We start from the raw sequence: 21056 nt of genomic DNA, 5'->3' as shown, positions 1-21056 counted from the left end.
TTACAACAGAGGCCTTAGGGACCAGGTAGGCCGTGTGCTTTAAGCAACCATCATGAACAAGGTGGCTCGTGATCTTTTCTAGCACTTTTTAGTATTAAAATTGGCAATTGTCTTCTCTGTTTCAAAGGCTCGCCCGCATTTTACATGCTCATTCAAGCCGTTGCCGGAGCTTGGGTGGGGAATGAGACCCAATCTCATTTGTACGGCACAGGAAATCACACAGGGACCCTCCTGGGGGGCCTTCAGGATCTCAGCAGCTTTGCCAGAGGAAAAGCCACGCTTCCAAAAGCATTAATAAAATAGATTATTACTTGCAGATTGGAACGAGCACATCCCTTTCTCCCATACGGAACATATGACATTCATTAATGCAGCCCCAGCACATGCAAATTCCTACCCACCTTGTGAGTCATTCCCACATTAAGGGCAGCATAACCCAGTGGCCTTCAGAGGAACAGGGCATGGTGAGAATAGTGAGAATAGGGAAACACCGTGCTAGAGGCCCAACATGCCAGAGAGGTTGGGGTTTGCAAACTGTGTCCTCCCCTTGTCTCAGGCAATTGAATTCCTGGTCTGCTTTCTCTCTCCTTCCTTCCTTGCTTTCCACATCCTTCTTGTGATCAAGAAACCATCTCCAGAAGATCAAACTACCCTCCAGGCTTTCTGGGGGTTCACACGCAGGGCAAACAGGATCTACTTCTGCAAGAAGTCATTCCTTGTTCCCCATAAACATGGGGCGGCCACTTCTAGAAATTAAAAAGGAGCAGAGGCTGTTCCAGGACAACTGTAAATGCCAGCTCGTGTTTCATGAGAGACATTGCTGAAATTCCAGCTGGGGATCGGTGTGACTCTGCGATCGTGAATTATCCCAGTCTTCTTCCAAGTTCTTAAGGAAAGCTGACCTTGATCTAGTCTTCATGTATTGCTGTGAGGGGTGTCTGTGGGGAGGAGGGGTCAAAAAAGTCAAGATGGCGGCTGCCATCGGCACCCAAACCCTGCCCCTTTCTTACGTGCAATAAAAGGGGGCAGGGCTTAATTGAACAGACGTGGTGACCATCAAGACTTTTTTTCACCCCTCTGCTGTGGACATACTGATTGTTGCTGTGATGGTGATGATTGGTTGCACAGCCAGTCAGATGTTTGGAGTGGATTTGGCATTTTCCCCCACCTATCCAGTCCTTCCCAAGGATCCAAGATAGGCAGATACTGTTGTTTAATAATATTAAAGATATCATAGCAGGATGGAAGCTGTTGCAATAAAGCCACCTTTTGCAGTTGACCAACGGTGGTTTTGTCTTGCCGATGGCGTTCCAGGGGTGCTCCAGCTGTTCTGGGATTGCACCCAAGGTGCCTGTTACTGTTGGGACTACCTTTGCTTTCTCTTGCCACAGTTTTCTGCTTCTCTTTGCAGGTCTTCGTATTCTGTGATTTTCTCCTGTTCTTTCTCTCCTATCCTGCTGTCTCCAGGGATTGCCGTGTCCACTCTCCAGACTCTTTTGTCTTCCTTATCAACAGCTGTTAAGTCTGGGGTGTTGTGTGGCAGGTGCTGGTCTGTTTGAAGTCCAACGTCCCAGAGCACTTCGGCTTCTCCATTTTCTGTTGCTTTGTCTGTTTTGTGGTCCGCCCAGTTCTTGCTTGCAGGCAAGGGGTACTCCTTGCAGACACCCCAACGCACCAGTGATGCTACTTCGTCGTGCCGTTGTCTGTAGTCAGTCTGCATGACCTTCTTGCAGCAGCTAACTTGGCGGTCCCATTTCTTCAGCTGCTTTGCAGAGACAGCATTTGCTGTCTGTTGCTGTTTCTCAACTCTGGCTTCCTATGCCTTTGTCCTTAAGGCTTGGTCTGGTGCAGCCAGAATCAGCCCCTCTGTCTCGTTCCTCAGCTTTCCTGCTCTTAGCCATTGCCAGGTCTTGTTATCTGTTTGGCCTGCCTTTTTTTTTTTAATGTACTGGCCATGTAATACTTTGCCTTGCCTTGTCTCTCTTCTATTCTTCATTTGGCCTTTCTTACAGGCCAGTTTGGTCTCTTCGGTATTCAGCAAGCCTTCATGGTATAGCAGCTTCAATGCACCTTCTTGACTGTCCTTCAGATATTCTTCCAATGCCCTTTTTCCTTCTTCAACTGTCTTGTGTACTTGCAACATTATCATTACTATTAGTAGTAGTAGTAGAGGTATTTCACAATAGTAGCAGCTTGGATTCAAGCTCAACAGATTGCTACAAAGGAGCCAGCACTTCCCACAGTACTTTAAAGCAGCTGCATCTATTCCCAGGAAAAACTCCCTCCTTCAGTTCCAGTTGTAAGTCTTAAGAGGCCCCCTCCCATCTCACAGTTCCCCCACCCAGCTTAGCTCCAGTGGAATATGCTGGACCCTTCGGGAGAGAACAGCTTCAGCCTGAGACCAGAGGGTCATCTGCGGGAGTATCTTCACGGAAGAAGGAATTGGACTTGTAGGCCTCCAAGGTCTCTTCCCCTTCTATGAGTCAACGTCTCCAAGGGCAGCAGTTGTTCAGTTGATACTGAGCGGTTTCCCTGCAAGCAGACAAAAATAAACCAAGGTCTATCCTGATTCTTCTGAACTTCACAGCTTTGCAAGCCGTCCACTTTGCAAAACCTCACTACTTGCAGACCTCAGGTCCCATCTTGTAGGACCTGTGCAGAATGGTTATAAAAAGAGCAAAAACCATAGATGGCTCATTATGCATGTCAAAATGGAAAGGGTAGATCCTGGGTGAATGTTGGGGAATATCAGTCTGCATGTAGATTGAATTTACCGGTCAACAACAAAGGAGGGAAGATGGTGGATCACTTTTCAAGAAGAGATGGAGATGGACAGCATGGTAGAGAAGTGAAGAGGAAATACACCCTTGGGAGGAAGGGAAGGTCAAATGTAGGGAAGATCATGAAGATTGAAGATACATCAATGGCAACTGCCTAACTCATTAAGATCATGGCATTTCAGTGATAAGGCATGGCAGTGGAAGCTGGTCACCAAGAAAGAACAGAGGAAGAAGATAGGTAACCTCTGAATGTGGAGATGCTTACCGAGCATATCTTGGAAGAAGAATCAACCAGTTGGTCCAGGACCAAAGAAGGCCAATTGTTGCACTGTGGGGTGATCAGCAAGCAGAAACTCACGTGTTTTGGGCTTGTCATATGAGGGCTGAATAGGCTTGAATAGAAGAGAATATATGTAGCCCGGGGTTGAACTGTGGAGTCCTGGGTGCCCTCTGAGCTTGGCTGTTGGCTTGCAGATGTTTCATGACCCAACTAGGGAACATCATCAGTGCAAGTGAGTGTGGGGTACTGGCAGGGCAAGCTACTGTATATAAGCAGGGAGCAAACTCCACACTCCCTTGCACTGATGATGTTCCCTAGCTGGGTCATGAAACATCTGCAAGCCAAAAGCCAAGCTCAGAGGGCACCCAGGGCTCCACATAATTAGGCTTGGCTACGTAACTGAGAAAGTAGAAGATTTAGATAATGAATCGGGTGGATGGATGGGATCAAAGAGATTCCTGGACTGTCCTTGAAAGAGTTGCAAATTATTCCTAAAGACAGGTCAAGAGGGCAGGGATTTATCCATGTGGCCACCAGAAGCCAGGCTCGACTTGGTGGCACCAGGCTAACTAACTAATGTATACTATTTGGATATGCAATTTTCCTTAATGTATGAATTTTTTCCAAGCCATTTAGCTTCTCCTAATATAAAGCATTTTCGTATGATGCTGATATGCATTCCTACTTCCCAAGCCATGACATACGCCAGATATTTGCATGGAAAACATGTCCAGATTCCAGCCTTTGGATAATGAAAGAGGGGGTTTTCTGAATGCCCCCAGTTTAGGGTGACTCCCAACAGGCATTCTCTTCCATGCTGACCCAAGGAAGATTTGGGAGTGCACAGATCAAAAGTTGTCCTCTTATGCTTGACCCACAAATGGGGATTCTATAGACCAGTGTTTCTCAACCTTGGCCTCTTTAAGATGTGTGGACTTCAACTCCATGCTGGCTGGGGAATCCTGGGAGTTGAAGTGCACACATCTTAAAAGTGGCCAGGTTTGAGAAACACTGGGCTAGATGGAGAAATCTAAAAATAACCCAGAAGAAAAGAGCAAGCCACTTCCATACCGATATCAAAGCATCCTACATGGAAGGGTTCCTGGAACCACCAGGAGAGGTGCTTATCCTAAGGGTGTCTGTGTATATTAAGGGAGATGGAGATGGCACTGAGGTCCCGGTGGGGCTGCATTGCGGAGAAGGGGAAGAAGGAGAAGGAGGAGAGGGAAGGGGAAGAAGGAGAAGGACGAGGAGGAGAGAAGGAGGAGAGAAGAAGGGGAAGGAGGAGGAGGAGGAGGAGGAGGAGAGGAGAAGGGGAAGGGGAAGAAGGAGGAGGAGGAGAGGGAGGAGAAGAACAAGGAGAAGGAGGAGAGGAGGAGGAGGAGGAGGAGGAGAGGAGAATGGGAAGAAGGAGGAGGAGAAGGAGAAAGAGAAGGAGAAGGAGGAGGGGAAGGGGAAGGGGGAGAGGGAGAAGGAGGAGGAGAAGGAGGAGGAAGAGGAGAGGAGGAGGAGGAGAGGAGAAGGGGAAGGGGAAGGAGGAGGAGGAGGAGGAGGGGGAGGGGAAGGGGAAGAAGAAGGAGGAGAGGAGAAGGAGGAGGAGAGGAGGACGGGAAGGGGGAGAGGGAGAAGGAGGAGGAGGAGGAGGAGGAAGGGGAGGAAGAAGAAGGAGAAGGAGGAGGAGGAGAGGAGAAGGGGAAGGGGAAGGAGAAGGAGGAGGAGGAGAGAAGGAGGAGAAGGGGGAGGAGGGGAAGGGGAAGGGGGAGAGGGAGAAGGAGAAGGAGGAGGAGGGAGGAAGGAGAAGGAGGAGGAGGAGAGGAGAAGGGGAAGGAGGAGAAGGAGGAGGAGGAGAGAAGGAGGAGGAGAAGGAGGAGGGGAAGGGGAAGGGGAAGGGGAAGGGGAAGGGGAAGGGGAAGGGGAAGGGGAAGGAGATGATGGTGGTAGAGAAGGGGAAGGAGGAGGAGGGGGAAGGGGAGGAAGGAGAAGGAGGAGAGGGGAAGGAGGAGGAGAGGAGGAGAAGGAAGGGGAAGAAGGTGAAGGAGGAGGAGAGGAGAAGGGGAAGGGGAAGGGGGAGAAGGAGGAGGAGGAGAGGGAGGAGAAGAACAAGGAGAAGGAGGAGAGGAGGAGGAGGAGGAGAGGAGAAGGAGGAGGGGAAGGGGAAGGGGAAGGGGAAGGGGAAGGAGATGATGGTGGTAGAGAAGGGGAAGGAGGAGGAGGGGGAAGGGGAGGAAGGAGAAGGAGGAGAGGGGAAGGAGGAGGAGAGGAGGAGAAGGAAGGGGAAGAAGGTGAAGGAGGAGGAGAGAAGGAGGAGAAGGGGAAGGGGAAGGGGGAGAAGGAGATAGACAGGAGAAGGAGAAATAATGATGGAGGAAAAGGCTGTGCTGCATAACTCTTCACAGTGTGAACCTGGCATGGTTGCTGCTGCCTGTCTTGCACCCAACCTAAACAGGAGGGCTGAAAAATCCAGCTCGGACCCTCCACCTGCCCTCCCCTTCACTAACCCAACCCAAGTTGCTCCCCTTTGGGCAGAGGCTCCCCAGGAGAGGTCTTGTTAAGAGGGTTCCCCTTGGAGACAGCTGCACCGGAGAAGGCTATTTAGAAAGGGGAGGGCGACCTCTAGTGGACGTTCTGAGACCACAAGACCAGTTGTGCTTGGTAACACCGAAGTCACTCATCTCAGGCAATTGCAAGCAGAGGCATCTGGGGTCAAAAAGGTCAAGATGGCAGCTGCAACCAGCTGATGGAAGCTCTGTCCCGTTTTTATCCACATCACTAGGCTGTGTGGGACCACTGGCAAAATATGCTGTGTTTGCCTAACAAACAGGCCATATTATAGCTGAGGGCACACAAAGCATGAAAACATGGCCACTGAATTATACTCTGAATCATAAAGGAGCAAGTGGGCTATATTCACACAACATATTAAGCCCCCCCAAAACTTAAAAAGTTAAGGCTAGCAAAACTTCGCTTGGTCTATAAAGGCATGTGCTATAGCGCTTCCCCATCTGGCTAAACCCGTTGTCTGAACATGGCCGAAGCGCTCCTGATTTGACAGGGGCTGAGTTCAAACAAGATGCGCAACGAGCTCAGCTGAAGTCAGCTCTGTGTGTTCTGGGAATCCAATCCTTCTCTTGGCATCATGTGTGAACCAGGCCATCACGTTAAGCCAGCATGTGATTTATTTGCTTGGGCAGAGCACCTAGTGTGAACACAAGGATTATGCCTTGGTAAACCAAGTTTACTATGTTGTCTGGATGTGTGAAATTCTCCCCCTGAAATTCATTCATGTTTTGATAAGAGGCAGAATCATTTCATTCATTCATTCATTCATTCCGTTCATAAGGCTGCCCCCTCGCCATATAAACAGTGTGCCCAAAGTGCTTGATTTGAGAACACACTTGGCAATTTTCACTTGATGCGACAGATATGCACGTGGACATATGCCAAGGGATCCAGCATTCTGCATCACTCAGAGTCAGGGCCCGCCAAGCTGTTTCAGAACTCCGCAAAAGCCCAGGACGTGGAACATGGAACTCTGGTGCTTCTGTTGCTTGGCAACTGGAAAAGCCGGTGCAGTAAAGCAGAGCAGAGACTGATGTAGCCACCCAGTTACCCGGCCCTCCCCTTGGCACGATGGGAAGTTGGCTGCATTAGTCCTAATGGAGCGCCCTCGAAGAATCCACGGTCAGTAGCTTCTGAGAAGATCCAGCCCACCCTAGGATTGCTAATGGGCCTGGCAGGACAGCTTATACCCAGACAAAAGTGTCTGGCTAAGTCGTGGTTGATCACAACCCATTTGCTCCGCAAGCTTCAGTGGCCTGGCTAAGTCACCATGCTAAGTCAAACATGGAGGTTGCCAAACCATAAGAACATAAGCCTTATGTTCAACCCCAGCCCACTAGTCCAGCAGTCCGTTCCCACAGTCGCCCAGCCAGGGTCAGATTAAGGCCGGCTGATGCCCTAAGCACAGCCCACCAACGATATCCGCCGGCCCTTCCGTTGCTTGCCCGACACGGCATTAAGCGCTGAAGGTGGAATAAGCAATTGAGAAATCCGTGTTCTTCCAGGCCATCCCCCAGGCTGGACCCCACCAGTACATGAAATATGAACTTTTTTAAAAATACAGACTTTTAATATCTAAAATATATTTATACAAAAAACACTAAATAGCAGCAAGCAACATAAGCAAATTATTTACTTATAACTAGAGCAATAGAAAAAAAGCCACTTTCCCACACTTTTTAATGCATTTTTAAATGACATGGTGATAAGGGAAAAATGCAAATACAAAAAGTTGTTGAGAACAAAAGCTGAGTGTGGCAGTGAAAGGGCCAAGGGCAGGATAGGGGAGGAAAAAACGCAGTGGTGCCCCCTCCCCTCAGTGCTCTCAGCATGTGCTCACGCTGCTTAATGGCTAATCCAGGGCTGGACCCACCAGGGAAGCCCCCCGGTCTCCCCACAGATGGCTATTGGGCCACCAAGGCTGAGAGCCACAGATCCTCATCCCTGTGGCTGGAGACTCACTTGGATTCACATTCAGACTAGCCCAATCCTCCCTAACCAAGATTAACACTAACCACACTTAAGATATTGTGCAAATATTACTTGATTTTTATCCTTTACTTTTGGTCCGCTCAAGGCAGCATATGTACCTAAGGCCCCCGGCTTCTTTTCCTGTAACACCAAACTAGCACTCACTCTACATTCCCCAGGTTGTGAATTGACCTGGGGTTAAAAGCATCGTGTGAACCCAGCCATGGACTTGACCCTTGGATGTTCCATTACCTTGGGGGGGGGGGGGGCTAAGCTTCAGAACTCCCTCTCTTCCTTGATTTTTTTTTCTCTGCTTTTTCACACACCACCCTTTTTAAGAGTTTTATTTGTCCCCTAATCTGGCTTTGCTTTTCATTATTTCTGTGCCTGCTAATCTATTCATTTAAAGTTGTACTGGTTGTTTTGATAGCTATGATGGCTTTGGAGCCCACAGTTGAGGTTCCCTTTTTTTTTTACCCAAATCAAGCCGATTTCTGAGTGGTTCCCCTCTCCCTTTTCCAAAACTGTACCCTAGATGTCTACAAATGAATGGGGGGGGGGGAATTACTAGTCAGCGTGCCGTCTGTAAAGCCTTCCTTTCTACAAAGATTCCAGAAATAGAAACCATGTTCAATCTCCATGGGTTGAGTGGGGTCTCTCGGCTTTAAACTGAGCACCCGGCAGGGGTGGGGTTGTTTTTCCAAGTGAGGACTCGGGGTGTTGTCTGAACCAAGCCCGAAGTGACCTAGCCAACCAACAGTGGTTAAAACAAGCCATGCCTTAGGGAAGTATTTCTCAACTTCAACAATTTTAAGATGGGTGGTCTTCAACTCGCAGAATTCCCTAGCCCGCATGCTGGCTGGGGAATCCTGGGAGTTGAAGTCCACCCATCTTAAAGTGGCTGAGGGCGAGAAACGCCGACCTGGTCCAGCCCTCTGCGATATGTAGGAATATGGTGGGTCACGCGTAATATTATTCCAAGGGGCACAGTTGGGAAGACCGTGCCCTGCGCACCCTCGTTTCTACCCGCCGTCAGTACCTACGGCAAGCCGGCTGGGGAATTCGGGGAATTGCAGGCCACCCCCCTCAAGTCGCCAAGGTCGAGGAACACCGGCCCAGGGGGAGAAGGCTCTTCTGCCCCTTTGAAAGGCGACCCCAGAGGCGGAAAGAAAAGAAACCCGAATCTGAGCGCTCCGCGCCGTGCTCGCGGCTTCTGAACGCTTCGGGGGTCGCCGCCCGCCCGGCTGCCAGCAGTGCCCCCGATGCCCAGGGCTGCCGCCCCCAGCCCCACCCGGCCGGGCTGCGGAGGATGGGCGCTGCAGTCGCCGCGCTGGAGACGCCGGCCCGGCCGATCGCTCCGCCGCGCAGGAGGGGCGCGAGGGGGCGCGGCGCGGCGCGGGGCGGGGCGGGCGCTGCGGCTGCTTTCGCTTTCCCGGGCGGGGAGGCGGGCCGGCCTCCCGTCAGGTTCCGGCCCTTCCCGCGCGGTTGTTTTGCAGGCGGCGGCGGCGGCGGCGGCATGGCGGGCCTGGAGCTGCTCTACAACTCGGTGGCGCCGGAGCTCGGCTGCGCGCAGGACGCCCTGCTCTGCTTCGTGCACTGGAAGCTGATCACGCGCGAGTACCGCTGCCTGGGCGCCGGGGACGAGGTAGGCGCCCGCAGGCGGCCATCCGCCCGGTGCAGCGCGCAGGCCGGAAAGCAGGGGCCGCAGGGGGCTCCGGCCTCTGCGCGGGCCCGACCCGGCGGGCGCCGGCTTGGAGCTCCTGCCAAGCAGCCAGGCGGGGGTGTGACGCAGCCCCGCGCTGCAAAAGCGCCCCTGCTAAATGCCCGCGCCCCTTCCCCTGCCGGAGGGGAGGCCGGGCTTGCACGGGCAGGCTCCGTCCGTTTTGCCTCCCCGCTCGATTTTTTTTTTAATCCGTATCAATAAATGCGTGTATCTACCACCCAGTTCCCAAGACTCCCGATGGTGGAAAAGAATAGGACTGAAAATGTAAGGAACTCAAGGAGCTAGGTCGGTGTTTCTCAACCTGGTCCCTTTGAGAAGTGTGGACTTCAACTCCCAGAACGCACGCTGGCTGGGGAATTCTGGGAGTTGAAGTCCAGCTCTCTTAAAGTGGCTATGATTGAGAAACCCTGCTCTAACCTCATCCTTCCCTCCATGAAAACAGTGTCCTGTCTCCATAAAATCTCCTATAAACAGTGCACAAAATTGGAATGAAACTCCAAGCCATCTGCTAAAAGAAAACAGTCTTTACAGCTCTGCAAAAAATCCAGAACGAGGGTGCCAGGGGTGTTTTTGGAAATGAGGGACCCCAGCGTTTGGGGGCCATCACCAAGCAGGGCTGCCTTGGGGCAATGCCCCCTTGATTTCTCATGGGGGGACCTGAAGCACCCTTTCTCTGCCTGCTGGCCCAGGCCAGCTGATGCCCTAGAAATCCTGGTGCTGGGCAGCTTTGGGGGCAAAACCAGCTGTTGGAATCAGACTTGAAAAACAGGGCAGCAGCCTGAGAAATTAGGGGGGGCCCTTGCCTCTTCTGGGGGAGTCTTCCTGGTGGCAGCTTGGAGGACTGATGCAGGCCCGCTGATTCTGCCCAGACAGGTTTGAGTGCTGGCCTGGGGCCCAAAATAAGTGATGCGGACAGTTTGCTAGCATTTTTAGTGCTTCAGCGCACCTTGCGCATTTGTTTTTAAATTATGTAGGTGCTTGCAGAAAGTAAAGAGAAAATAGAAAGAAGGGGACATTTAAACCAGAAGCTCTGTGGGGGAGGTGACATGAGGACCCTCTCCTGTCCATTTGTTCGTCTAGTTATTTATTTTACTGCTATCCTACTCTTTTTCCCTGTCACGGAGAAAATCTAACTATACGGTTGCTCAGAATTGGCAATGACCTGATGGCACATAATCAATTAATCAATTTTGCTACTGAAGTAAAAACCCAAGGCAGCAAATACTCTGTCCTCAGCTTGCTGAAGAACCATTCTGAGGAATTTTGGGCCTGGTGGGGGCGGGATTTCAGGAGAAAGGATAAAGCCCCATGAAGTGGAGATTTGCGTCAAATCAGATTTTCCCGACCTGAAGTCCACGTGGGTTGGACCTCCAGTTCCCATAATCGTGGCTGGGGATTATGGGATCCAGCATCCAACCTATCAAGAGGTCACTAAGCTTGCAGAAGGCTGCCCGATGCCGTCTCTAACAACCCTGGAGGAGTCCTTCCTGCCACATCCTCCTCCCCGCTGCTTGAAGTGGTACAGTCCTGCCAAATTTGACCTGTATCCCCTGCTGGGTCTGGTTGCAGCCGGGTGCCAACGAGAGGAAGTCGGAAATGCTGCCCACTGGGTGGAACGCGGACAAGGAACTTTACACACTGCGGTACCAGCTGAAGGATGATTCTCACGACCTTCTGGTGAAGGCCATTCTGATAGACAACAGCATCATTCTCAACGTCATGGTGAGGCTGCTCTGGGGGGACTGACTTGGCCTCCCGTAAAGGAGAAGTGATTCTACCTAATTGTCCTCCGGGATGCAGATGTAAACCCAAAGCAACAAGTGTTTTATGGACTGGTCATTGGCTGCAGTACAGATAGTCCTCGACCTATGACCAGAATTTCCACCATAAGTCATTGTGGTCATAAGTTGAGTCACCACCTGACTGGACCCGTTTTTACGGTGGCTTTTCAGCAAATCATGGGTTGTTAAGCAAATCACCGTGATTGTTAAACGAATCCAGCTTCCCCGATGGGCGTTTTTTGCTGCAAAACAGCAAAAAAAGTCGCAAAACGTGATCACGTGACCACAGGATGTGGCGACTGATCGTAAATGTGAGCTGGTTGCCAAGCACCTGAAATGCAGTCATGTGACTGTGGACGAGGTGCGACATTTTGCGAAGCACAGGAGTGCTTTACAGCCTGTAAAGCACCCAGTCTGAGTCTGTCGTAACTTCGGGCCGTCATTAAACGTAAGTCGAGGACTACCTGTAAAGATTCTGTTCTGTTCTAAACCCACAGCAGAAGCCAGAAGGGAGTAAGACATAGATCTGGGGATACCACCTGCCAAGTCACCCCGTTGTTTCCCCAATGCCTGGCAAATGTGTTGGGCTTCAGTGGCACCAGCTTCTAGCCAAGCAGGGCTACAGTTTGGAGCCCCTGACAGCTTGGATACCTGCAGGGGAGACCAGGGAAGGCAAGTGACATCACATGCATCATGATTACAGCGACCATTCATACATTCCTTTATTTCAGAAAGCTGTCCTTTAGATTTATTTATTTTCCAAAAACTCCCTTTTGTCCTTTATTTGGGTCATTTAACTTTTACCACACAAATGGTACCACTTAAGGGACGGTCTTCCACATTCATATGGAAATTGAATTGTCTTTTTAAAATTAATTACATACACTATTTGATTTTAGATATTTTTATTAGAATATGCTTATACGTCAAGTTTTTCTTGGTTTGCTCTTCTTTTGTAAAGCAAAGTTGTAAACATAAACAATTAAAATGTCTTATTGTTGTCAGCCTCTTTCAGATTTGCCCCCTTTTCAAGTTTGTCCTTTATTTTTTCCAAGGAAATACGATCACCATAATCACGGCATGAGTTACTTGATTTGCATTCCGCAAATTTCATAACTCAACCCCATTTGTGCAAGAATGGCATGGCGCATGTGGTATCATTGTGGCTTCTGCTGGTTGCTTGGCTTAGAATCAGAGAAAGGGGACTTGGCCAGCACAGCCTGGCGCCCGGTATTCATTTATCGAATTCACATGACCACCTAATGAGCAAGTAGATTGGGCAGCTTAAAATAACTAAAAATAAAAAGACAATACGTTATAAAACCGTAATAATCGCTAATACACAATTTGGCTTATATTTCTGTCCTATTCCAATGGGAACTTACTCATCCTGGTCCCAACGCCTGGGGAAATAACCACATGTAAAAGCCTGCCTAAAGGCCAGCAGGTATGGGGCCCACTAAACATGGGGGGCAAGGGGAGATTCCACTTTCAATATCCCTGGGCTGGGTCCTAGCCAGTCAGGGTCGCAGCATGGCACCTTTGAGGGCATTGGAGAGAAAGACCTGCCCAACAGATTAAGATGGTCTTCAGCCTTCTCCTCTCTCTCAGACCGTAAATCCCATATTCCCTGTTAGTTTGCCCATCTTGGCTGTGGGATAATAGTGGTTCTACTGGTCTTGCAATTAAGGGGGGCTAAAGTAGGTGCCCCAAGACAGGGGTCTAGATTGATCCCATGCACTTCCTGCTGCCCCCCTCCTGGCACCTCACCGCCCTGTGGTTGGGATTCACCTTCATGCCTCAGTGTTGTCTCGATCTGTCTCCTTCCAGGATCCCAAAACGCAGAAAGTGGCAGATTTGACCTTGAAGGTGACCGACTACGTTGACCCAGAACATCTGGCGGACTTTGACAAGTAACCAGAGTTCTTTCCAAATATCTAAGGGGGGGTGCTAAAAAATGTAGGGTTGCCATAAAACTGAACCCTTTCACACACTGATGGGTTTCTAGACTCAGTCCAGTATAAGCTATGATGAGCTACTGACTGTGTTCCCACAACACACTTAAGCAGGTCAGTTAAAGACTGAATGGCTTCAGTGGCAAATCATCCTAAGCTTGATTAGGGTTAACCTTGGTTAGATTTTTGGTTAACATTTTAGCTTGCTGTGCTTACTCGGCCTGGTTAGTTCATGATTCAGTACTTGTGTTCACATGATATATTTAAGCAGGTCAGATAAAAATCTAGTGGCTGCACTCACACAACATGCTAAGCGTGGTTAGTGTTAACTTGGTTAGATTTTTGTCGCTTAGCTTGCTGTGGGAACCCAGCCTGCTTGATAGTTTGCAGTTCATTGTGTGAACCCCAAAAGTAAGATAATGCAGTAATCAGCTCAGGCATGTTATGTGAACGCAATCTATGTAAAATCCTATGATGGTTTGTAAATCAGGGCCTATAACTTACTGTGTTGTGTGAACCGAGGTAATGTAAAGCCAGCTAGGTGTAGTCTATTGAACAAGCCATGGTTTAGCCCAAGGGATGACACCTGTCCCCAACTTCCTTTTTTGTGACCTCTTAAGCCACCTCTGTGAAAACAATGGCCAACGTTACCAGTCGCCATGATGATGTACTTCCACATTTAACGGACATTCACAAATAACAGACGCTCTTCTGAAAGGTCCGCTAAATGAGCGTTCACTGTGCTGCAAAAGCAAGGAATGGTTTCGGAGAAATCCACCCAAAACAGCCATCCTTCTCTTGGTGTCTGAAGAAGATTTCAAGCCAAGAGTTTCCCATCATGCATTTTCTGCTTGATAGGAGTGGAATTTAGCTGGGGGAAGGCAGGAAATCACTTTCCTTTTGTCTATTGCTTAATATTTCCTGTATGGCTCTCATAAAACAGCACAGTATAATGGTAAGGTTGTAATGGGAGATGTAATCCAACAGGTCAGGGCAGGGTTACCTCCTGAGATTATAGTTCACACAACATATTAGGCTAACTAAAATGAGGTTGGGTGGTTCGTGGCTGGAAAACTGGCCCTTATTTTGCAGGGTTGTATGAATTAAAGCCATGATGTTAAGTTGTCATCTGCTTTATCACTTTGGGTGCAGCATATTTCTTTGTCACTGCAGTTGTGTTGGGTTAACACGCATTTAGGGTTAGCGTGTCAGGTCAGTCCAGCCGGCAAGCCGCCTACAGGCCAGTATACAGGTAGTCCTCAGCTTATGACCACAATTGGGACCGGAATTTCCATCATAAGTCATTGCAGTTGTAAGTTGAGTCACCACATGACTGGACCCGATCTTACAACCATTTTTATGGTGGTCATTAAGTGAATCCAGCTTCCCTACTGGGTGTTTTCCAGCAAAAAATCACAAAACACAATCACATGACCACAGGATGCTGCAACCAGTTGTAAACGCAAGCCGGTTGCCAGGCATCCAAACTGCGATCATGTGACCAGGTTGGGGGCGACATTTTGGGATGCTCGGAAGTGCTTTACAGGGTGTAAAGCACCCATTCTGAGGCTGTCATAACTTTGGATCATCATTAAACGGTCATAAGTCGAGGACTACCTGTATATACCCTCCCCCCCGGCAAAAACCATGCTGACTCAGAATTCCATGTTTCCTGGCATTCCAATGGCTGTTGCTTCCTGCCCTCCCACAGGGTATATCGGAATGTGGAGGAGTTACAGACCCAGATTGTGCATCACATCATCTCCCCTTTCGAAACCTCCAAAGTGCGAAGTGAGGCCAAGGAGCAGCCCAGACGGGAGAGGAACCCGTCCCCGCCCAACCCTCCCGATCACGACCCTTTGTGGATCCCTCCTCAACATCCTCACAGCAGCCGGCAGCCCAACTGGTGAGTCCCTCGTGGTATGTTGGGTGACTGGGCCTGATGTGTGGACTGTGTGAGGGGAGCAGGCCTCACTGGGGACTAGAATGGTGGGAGGCACGCTGTGCGTGCCAGGGAGGGTCTCAGCTTCACCCATTCCGGAGCTAAAAGGAAGTGTTGGGTAGATCCGTTGTCTGATTCTAGACTTTTGTTCCAGGCCAGACCCGCTGAACCCATTTGATATTGGCCGACAAGATCTGGACCCTTTGGGGTGAGTCAATCCCTTACTTCAAGGATTTTCTTTTTACAATCCTTCATGCTGGCTGGAGAATTCTGGGAGTTGAAGTCCACACATCTTAAAGTGGCCAAGGTTGAGAAACACAGATCTACAGGCTTCCCAAAGCTGGTATCCTCCAGATAGGTTGGATTCCAGCTCCTGTTATCTCCAACCAACCAGCCCGGGGGTCCCCTATCGGAGGTTGGGTGCAGAAGTCTTGTGCAAGAAAGCCACGGGCCAAAAGCAGAGCCGAGTAAGCCGGTCCAATTGCACAAGTTGATTTTTACTTTATTATCTTCTGTAGGCATGTACCTTCCAATCTGCAACCTTGGCGGTTATGCCTGCCTTTATAGACGGTCCTGAACAGACCAGGACACAAAACCAACTCTGATCCTTAAAAAAAAAAAAAAAGCCTACCTTGTGGCAATGAGTTCCATAGGGTGGTTGAATACAGAGTAAAGTTCGTCCTCTCGTCAGTCCTGACTTGCTGACTACCTTTGTGGACTAACCAAGTATTTTTTGAGAAGTAGGGAATTTTCCCTGCTTCATTGGGCAGATTAACTACAGGTAGTCCTTGACTTTTGACCATTTGTTTAGCAACCATTCAAAGTTACAACGGTGCTGATAAAAGTGACTTTCAACCAGACTTTCACACTTATGTCAGTTGCAGCATCCCTGTGGTCACATGATTTGCCACCTTCCCAGCCGGCTTCTGACAAACAAAGGCAATGGGGGAAGAAGGATTTGCTTAACAACCGCAGAAAAAAAAGGTTGTAAAATCAGGCATGACTCACTTAACTGCCTCGCTTAGCAACGGAAGTTCCAGTCCCAATTGTGGTCGTAAGTCGAGGACTACCTGTACAAGCCCATCCCTTGTCCTGGTCGCAGATCTGCATTCATGTGTGATTCTCTTCCTCAGGGGTCGAGGAGGGGGAATGATCTTTGATCCACTTCGATCAGGGTTTCGGAATCCTGTTCTTGACCCCTCTTCTGGGCTCCCCAGCAGACTCCCACCTGGTTCTGTTCCTCCAGGTGCCAGATTTGACCCGTTTGGACCCCCAGGGGCCAGGCGGGGCGGGTGAGTATTGAGATACTGCCAAGCTGGGTTGCCTAAAAACTGAATTTTCAAAATAATATTCATTCTGCACTTTGGAGGTTCCCCAACACATCGTTGCTAAATTTCCCATGGCCCCTTATTTGCCAGAAAACGCCATTTCACCATCAGATGCAGCCCCCAGAGGGAAATTTTTGTGTGACTTTAGAAACTTGGATGGGAAAGAAACGGGGGTTCTGCTGGTGCCGCACTGTCATAAGCTGGGTCGCAGTTTGGACCAAGCGTAAAAGGATCCCAAATTGAGAAACTTTGCAAACATCCCGATTGTACTGTTGCAAGTCATAAGAAGGATACCTCACGAGGTTTTTGTGGGGAAAAAAGAGGAGAGCTCTGTTATGCCACCTTGAGTTCCTGAATGAAAGCAGAAGTAGAAAAGAAATTAATAAATAAACAAATATTAAGAAGAATTTCCATGGCCATATGAGAGTTAGGCAGTTAAGAGAGCAAGGCTGGTTTGAAGAACACGCTTAATTCACAGCCTGGATTAACAAAACATGTTTTTCGCATTCTTGTTGCATGTTGTGCCTAAACATGGTTGTGCCTAAACATGGTTTAACAACATCCTAAGGCATCCCCAAACCATTATAACCTAAACTCTGGCGTAAGTTTAGTGATGTCCCCCTGGGGGTCAAACAAGAACCTATCTGTGCTGACATCTTCCTTCAAATGCCATAATTTTTGTGCTTGCAAATGGGGGTGCCACACTTGATTCATTTTAACCTTGGTTAATTGTGATCAATTCTGTTAGTTTTGTGGCTCAGCAAGTTGTTTCAACCCAACTGGTTCAGATGGCCTGGGATTCCTGGACGCAGATTAGCTCCGTAACTGAGTTAAGCGTCTTACGTAAACAGCTGCAGGATTTATTCTAGGATTTACAATTTTACAGCATTTCCCTCCTGCGCCAATCAACCAGCTCTGGGTGGCGCACCATAAAACCATCAGTAAAACACCCAAACTTCCTTAAACCATATCGAAGAACGTAATCCACCTGAGCCCTGCTAGGACTGGAGAGCCGTAGAAAATGCAGTAAATTAACCGTACTCTGAAACCATGACCATTATCATTCAAAGGCCACTTGTGGTCCATATTTGGAAGCAAAAACCCACTGAAAAAGTACAGTGTTTGTTGGCTTCTGGAACTGCCAGACAAGAGGGGGTCAAGGTTACCTTTGGGGGCAGCATGTTCCAAATTGTGGGGGCCACCACCAAGAAGGCCTGCCTCCTGGTCCATACCTCTCTCTCATCTTGTAGGGAGGGACCTTCAGCACACCCTCTCTAATTATCCCAATAGGACAGGGAGAATCCTACTGAGCAAGACAGCCCCTGGAATAATAATCTCCCAGTTAGGTTTTTGGAGGTCATAACCAGCACTTCGAATTGGGACCTCCAACCTACTGACAAACATGGTAGGGACCACCACAGAGGCACAGCTCAACAACAGCAGGTTTTCCTACTAGTTACTGCAGAGTTCTCAACGCTGGCCACTTTAAGACGTGTGGACTTCAACTCCCAGAATTCCCCAGCCAGCTTTGCTGGGTCCACACGTCTTAAAGTGGCCAGCGTTGAGGAGCACTGAGTTAGTGCATTCTCTACAAGTTGCAGCTTCTGAGTCTTCAAAGGCAGCCCTGCATTATGGGTGTTACAGTAGTCTGGGCTGCCACTGATGAGGACATGAGTCACTGTTGTAAGTTTCCCAAACCAGGGAACAATTGGCTGATCGGGGAACTGGGCAGCGACCTTCCTCCCTGCCAGCCACAGCCTCTACCTCCTGTACGATTTTATGTTCTTATTAAACTGATACACTGCCAGGTAAGGACTATCGTTCTGATGATAAGGGTGGGAGTTAACATTGCCAAGGCTTCCGGGTTCCTTAGTCCCAGAATTTGGAGGATTAAACTAAAACCCTTCTCCACTCCTCTTTCAGGCCTAATCCTGACCACCTTCGCCCTCCTGACTATGACGATATGTTCATGTGACAACAGCCGGGCTTCATCGTTTCTTTCCTGGCAGACCGACGCCGGATGCTTACCCAGACATGGGGGAGAGTTGGCCTTTTCTGCAGTGGTTTTCCTTCCTGGCCCACTGGTTTTGGTCCCCCTGCTATAAACCAGAAGAGGAAACGGCACGCAGTTAACCTTTCAGCCTCTGCCTTTCTCTCCTTTTCCCCCCAGCATGTTACTTTCGCTTCTCCGGGTCTTAAATCCGGTGAACCATATCTCCGAGTGCTCCGAGATCAGCTGGTGTGTCTTTGAAAGGGTAGAGTTTTCAAAAGCTGTGAGCAAAGGAACCCCTTTGGTGGAGGTTCTGTATATATCAGGACTGGCAACCCAGTTTAATCATGAACCAGTTTGAAACTAAACATGGTAGAACTAGATAAGGGTAGATCAGCCACCAACGCTCTTCTGCCTTCTGTTTTCAGCTCCTTCCAATTTATCGCTGAGCATCCCTCCCGTGTGGTTTTGCTGGGTGCTGCTAAAATTTCGGTGGGGCTGTGATTCAGCACGTCGTCCCACATCCTCCTCAATTTCAGCCGCCTCGATTTTTTTTCCCTTGCCAGAGAAGCACAGTCACAACTTCATGGTGTGTGGAGAAACTGAAATGAGAACTAGGGGGCAGCCAGATACCAGTGGAAGGACTGAGGGATCTTCCTTGATCTGGAGACCAACTGCTAACAGGCAGTATTTGGCCCAGGGCTGCCAGCTGCCGACTGTGGCTTTGGGGAATTGACACGGTGGCTTGACAGAAGAGCTGCTTTAGTAAGGATGAAACTCTGAGCAGAGCCCCTCTCTCCAAACACCACACAACCACACACACACCGCTGGCCCAACTGAATTGGTTTTGGTGGTAGGCAAAGCTGCCACCCTTGGAAGTGCTTCTCCTGCATCACCAGTGCCCCCATTACAGGTTGCAATTAATAGTCGCAATAAAATGAACAATGAACCTCAGTCTGCACTCTCTCAAAACAAATCCTCCATCTTTCCTGCCAGAATCCCTTCCTTCAGTTGTAAAAGCAGCTAATTCCTGTTCCCTGGCAACCATTGGAGTGCCTCTGGGGAAGATGTACATCTCTGGTAATTGCTTGCCAGCTGCCGAAGGGCTGTCTGATATTTCCTAGTGGAGTTAGATGTGCTGGGCCTTCCGAAGGAGGTGTAGCCAGTGGTGAGGTCTGTTCCTCGCCAGAAGCCTGAAGGGGACTGAAGAGGCTCTCCTTGGTTGCAAGGGCCTGAGACAACCCTGCCCTTTGAGAGCAGGTCAGCCTCTGCAGCCAGATTGCGGGAAGGTTAGTCCTGCCTTACCCAAGCTGTTGTCTTCCAGATGTGGTGGACTACAAACTCCATTATCCATAAAGAGGTGTTATCCATCTCTCGCAAGCACCCAGGTTGGTAAAAGAAAAATAATCCAGAGAGATCCTGGGCATATTGACTTGTTTTTATTTATTTAGAGAAATGTAATTGGCTCAATTGATCAAATCTGGATACACGACTGGCAGTCTGGTTGCTAATACGCAACATTCCAGATCAGTGTTTTTCACCCTTGGCTGCTTTAAGATGTGTGGACTTCAACTCCCAGAATTCCCCAGCCAGAATGGGGAAGTCCACACATCTTTAAGTGGCCAAGGTTGAAAAACTAAATGCGTAATCATTTTGAATGTTTGAATTAAGTTGCCTTCCCTCTGCTTATGCCTTGAGAGCTGAATCCCACCCACCCGCAATCCATCCAAAGACTATCCATCTCTATTCTAATGGTTCAAACTTTAATTGATAGCTGCCTCTCACTTTGGCACCCCCTCCCTGAGGTGACACTAATCTCTACATTTTGAGCGGGGCTTGATTTGGGGGAGGGGAAGTCTGGATAGGCTAAAAGTGTCTGTTTTTCCCTTTATAACCCCCAAACTCAGGAAAGATTCATCTGATTAAAGGGGGGAATGGCCTGAATCAAATACTCCGGTCAATTCCTTAGTCTTTGTCAGCCACAAATGGACTGCCGGGGAATGAGTATATATCAATATCCATGGTATGAATATTTGCACACACACATACGTATCTGCAGCCAAAGACTTACTGAGTACATACAATATCCAGGCACAGAGTTAGCAAAATTACAAAAATGAAACAAAATTAGAAACCGAGAAAGGAGAAAAAGTGCTTATAACTTGGGATCCCAAAATCATTGTGTACGTACTGTGATTGAGGATGCAGGTTAATCTTTCCATTTATTCATCAAAAATGCCTTGGTGCCATCCAAACCTTTGGCCCCAAATGGGCAAATTGGATGCTTTGGGGGAGGTTTTCGCAGGTTCCTCCCCTCACTGTCAGGAACGTCCTACAGACCAGGGCTCAAAAAAGTCAAGAGGGCAGCTACAGCTGTGCAGTCAGAGCACCAGCCCTGTTTTATGTGCAACACACACAAAGGGCTGGTGTTTTAATCCTCCCAGTTGCAATCGCCATCTTGACTGTTTTTGACCCCAGCCCATGGATACCCTTGCATTCAGCTCACCAGTTTCTGGAAATAATGGCAAAGCATTCTATTGCTTTCTTCTCTCCCTTGGGCCCCTGTGTAATGATAAAGAACGGAGCGTGTGCTGTGTCTGATTTATTACAAACAAATCTCCACAAATAGGTTAAATCCTTCAAATAGTTGTGGGCGTTTGTCAAAAGAGCAGAAAAGGCTATTGGATTCACTCTAGTCTTCTTGTCCCTTGAATTAATCCTCTGCTTTCAATATCGAAGAAATATAA

At 49.0% G+C, this 21056-nt stretch overlaps 1 protein-coding gene across 1 annotated transcript; it reads left to right on the top strand.

Annotated features, from left to right (window-relative positions):
* The first annotated feature begins 9063 nt into the window (after positions 1–9063).
* Positions 9064–19247, top strand: PSMF1 (proteasome inhibitor subunit 1). Its single transcript, XM_063296825.1, has 7 exons — positions 9064–9235; positions 10883–11035; positions 12925–13007; positions 14761–14955; positions 15146–15199; positions 16125–16283; positions 18243–19247. Exons 1-7 carry the CDS (start codon positions 9107–9109, stop codon positions 18292–18294), a joined length of 825 nt encoding a protein of 274 aa, XP_063152895.1. The 5' UTR covers positions 9064–9106; the 3' UTR covers positions 18295–19247.
* The last annotated feature ends 1809 nt before the right edge of the window (positions 19248–21056 follow it).

Source organism: Candoia aspera, chromosome 3 (genome assembly GCF_035149785.1).
Source record: "Candoia aspera isolate rCanAsp1 chromosome 3, rCanAsp1.hap2, whole genome shotgun sequence".
In the NCBI taxonomy this organism is placed as follows: Eukaryota; Metazoa; Chordata; class Lepidosauria; order Squamata; family Boidae; genus Candoia; species Candoia aspera.
Note: the sequence above shows the minus strand (reverse complement) of the source record. Positions and strands in the feature narration are given on the sequence as shown.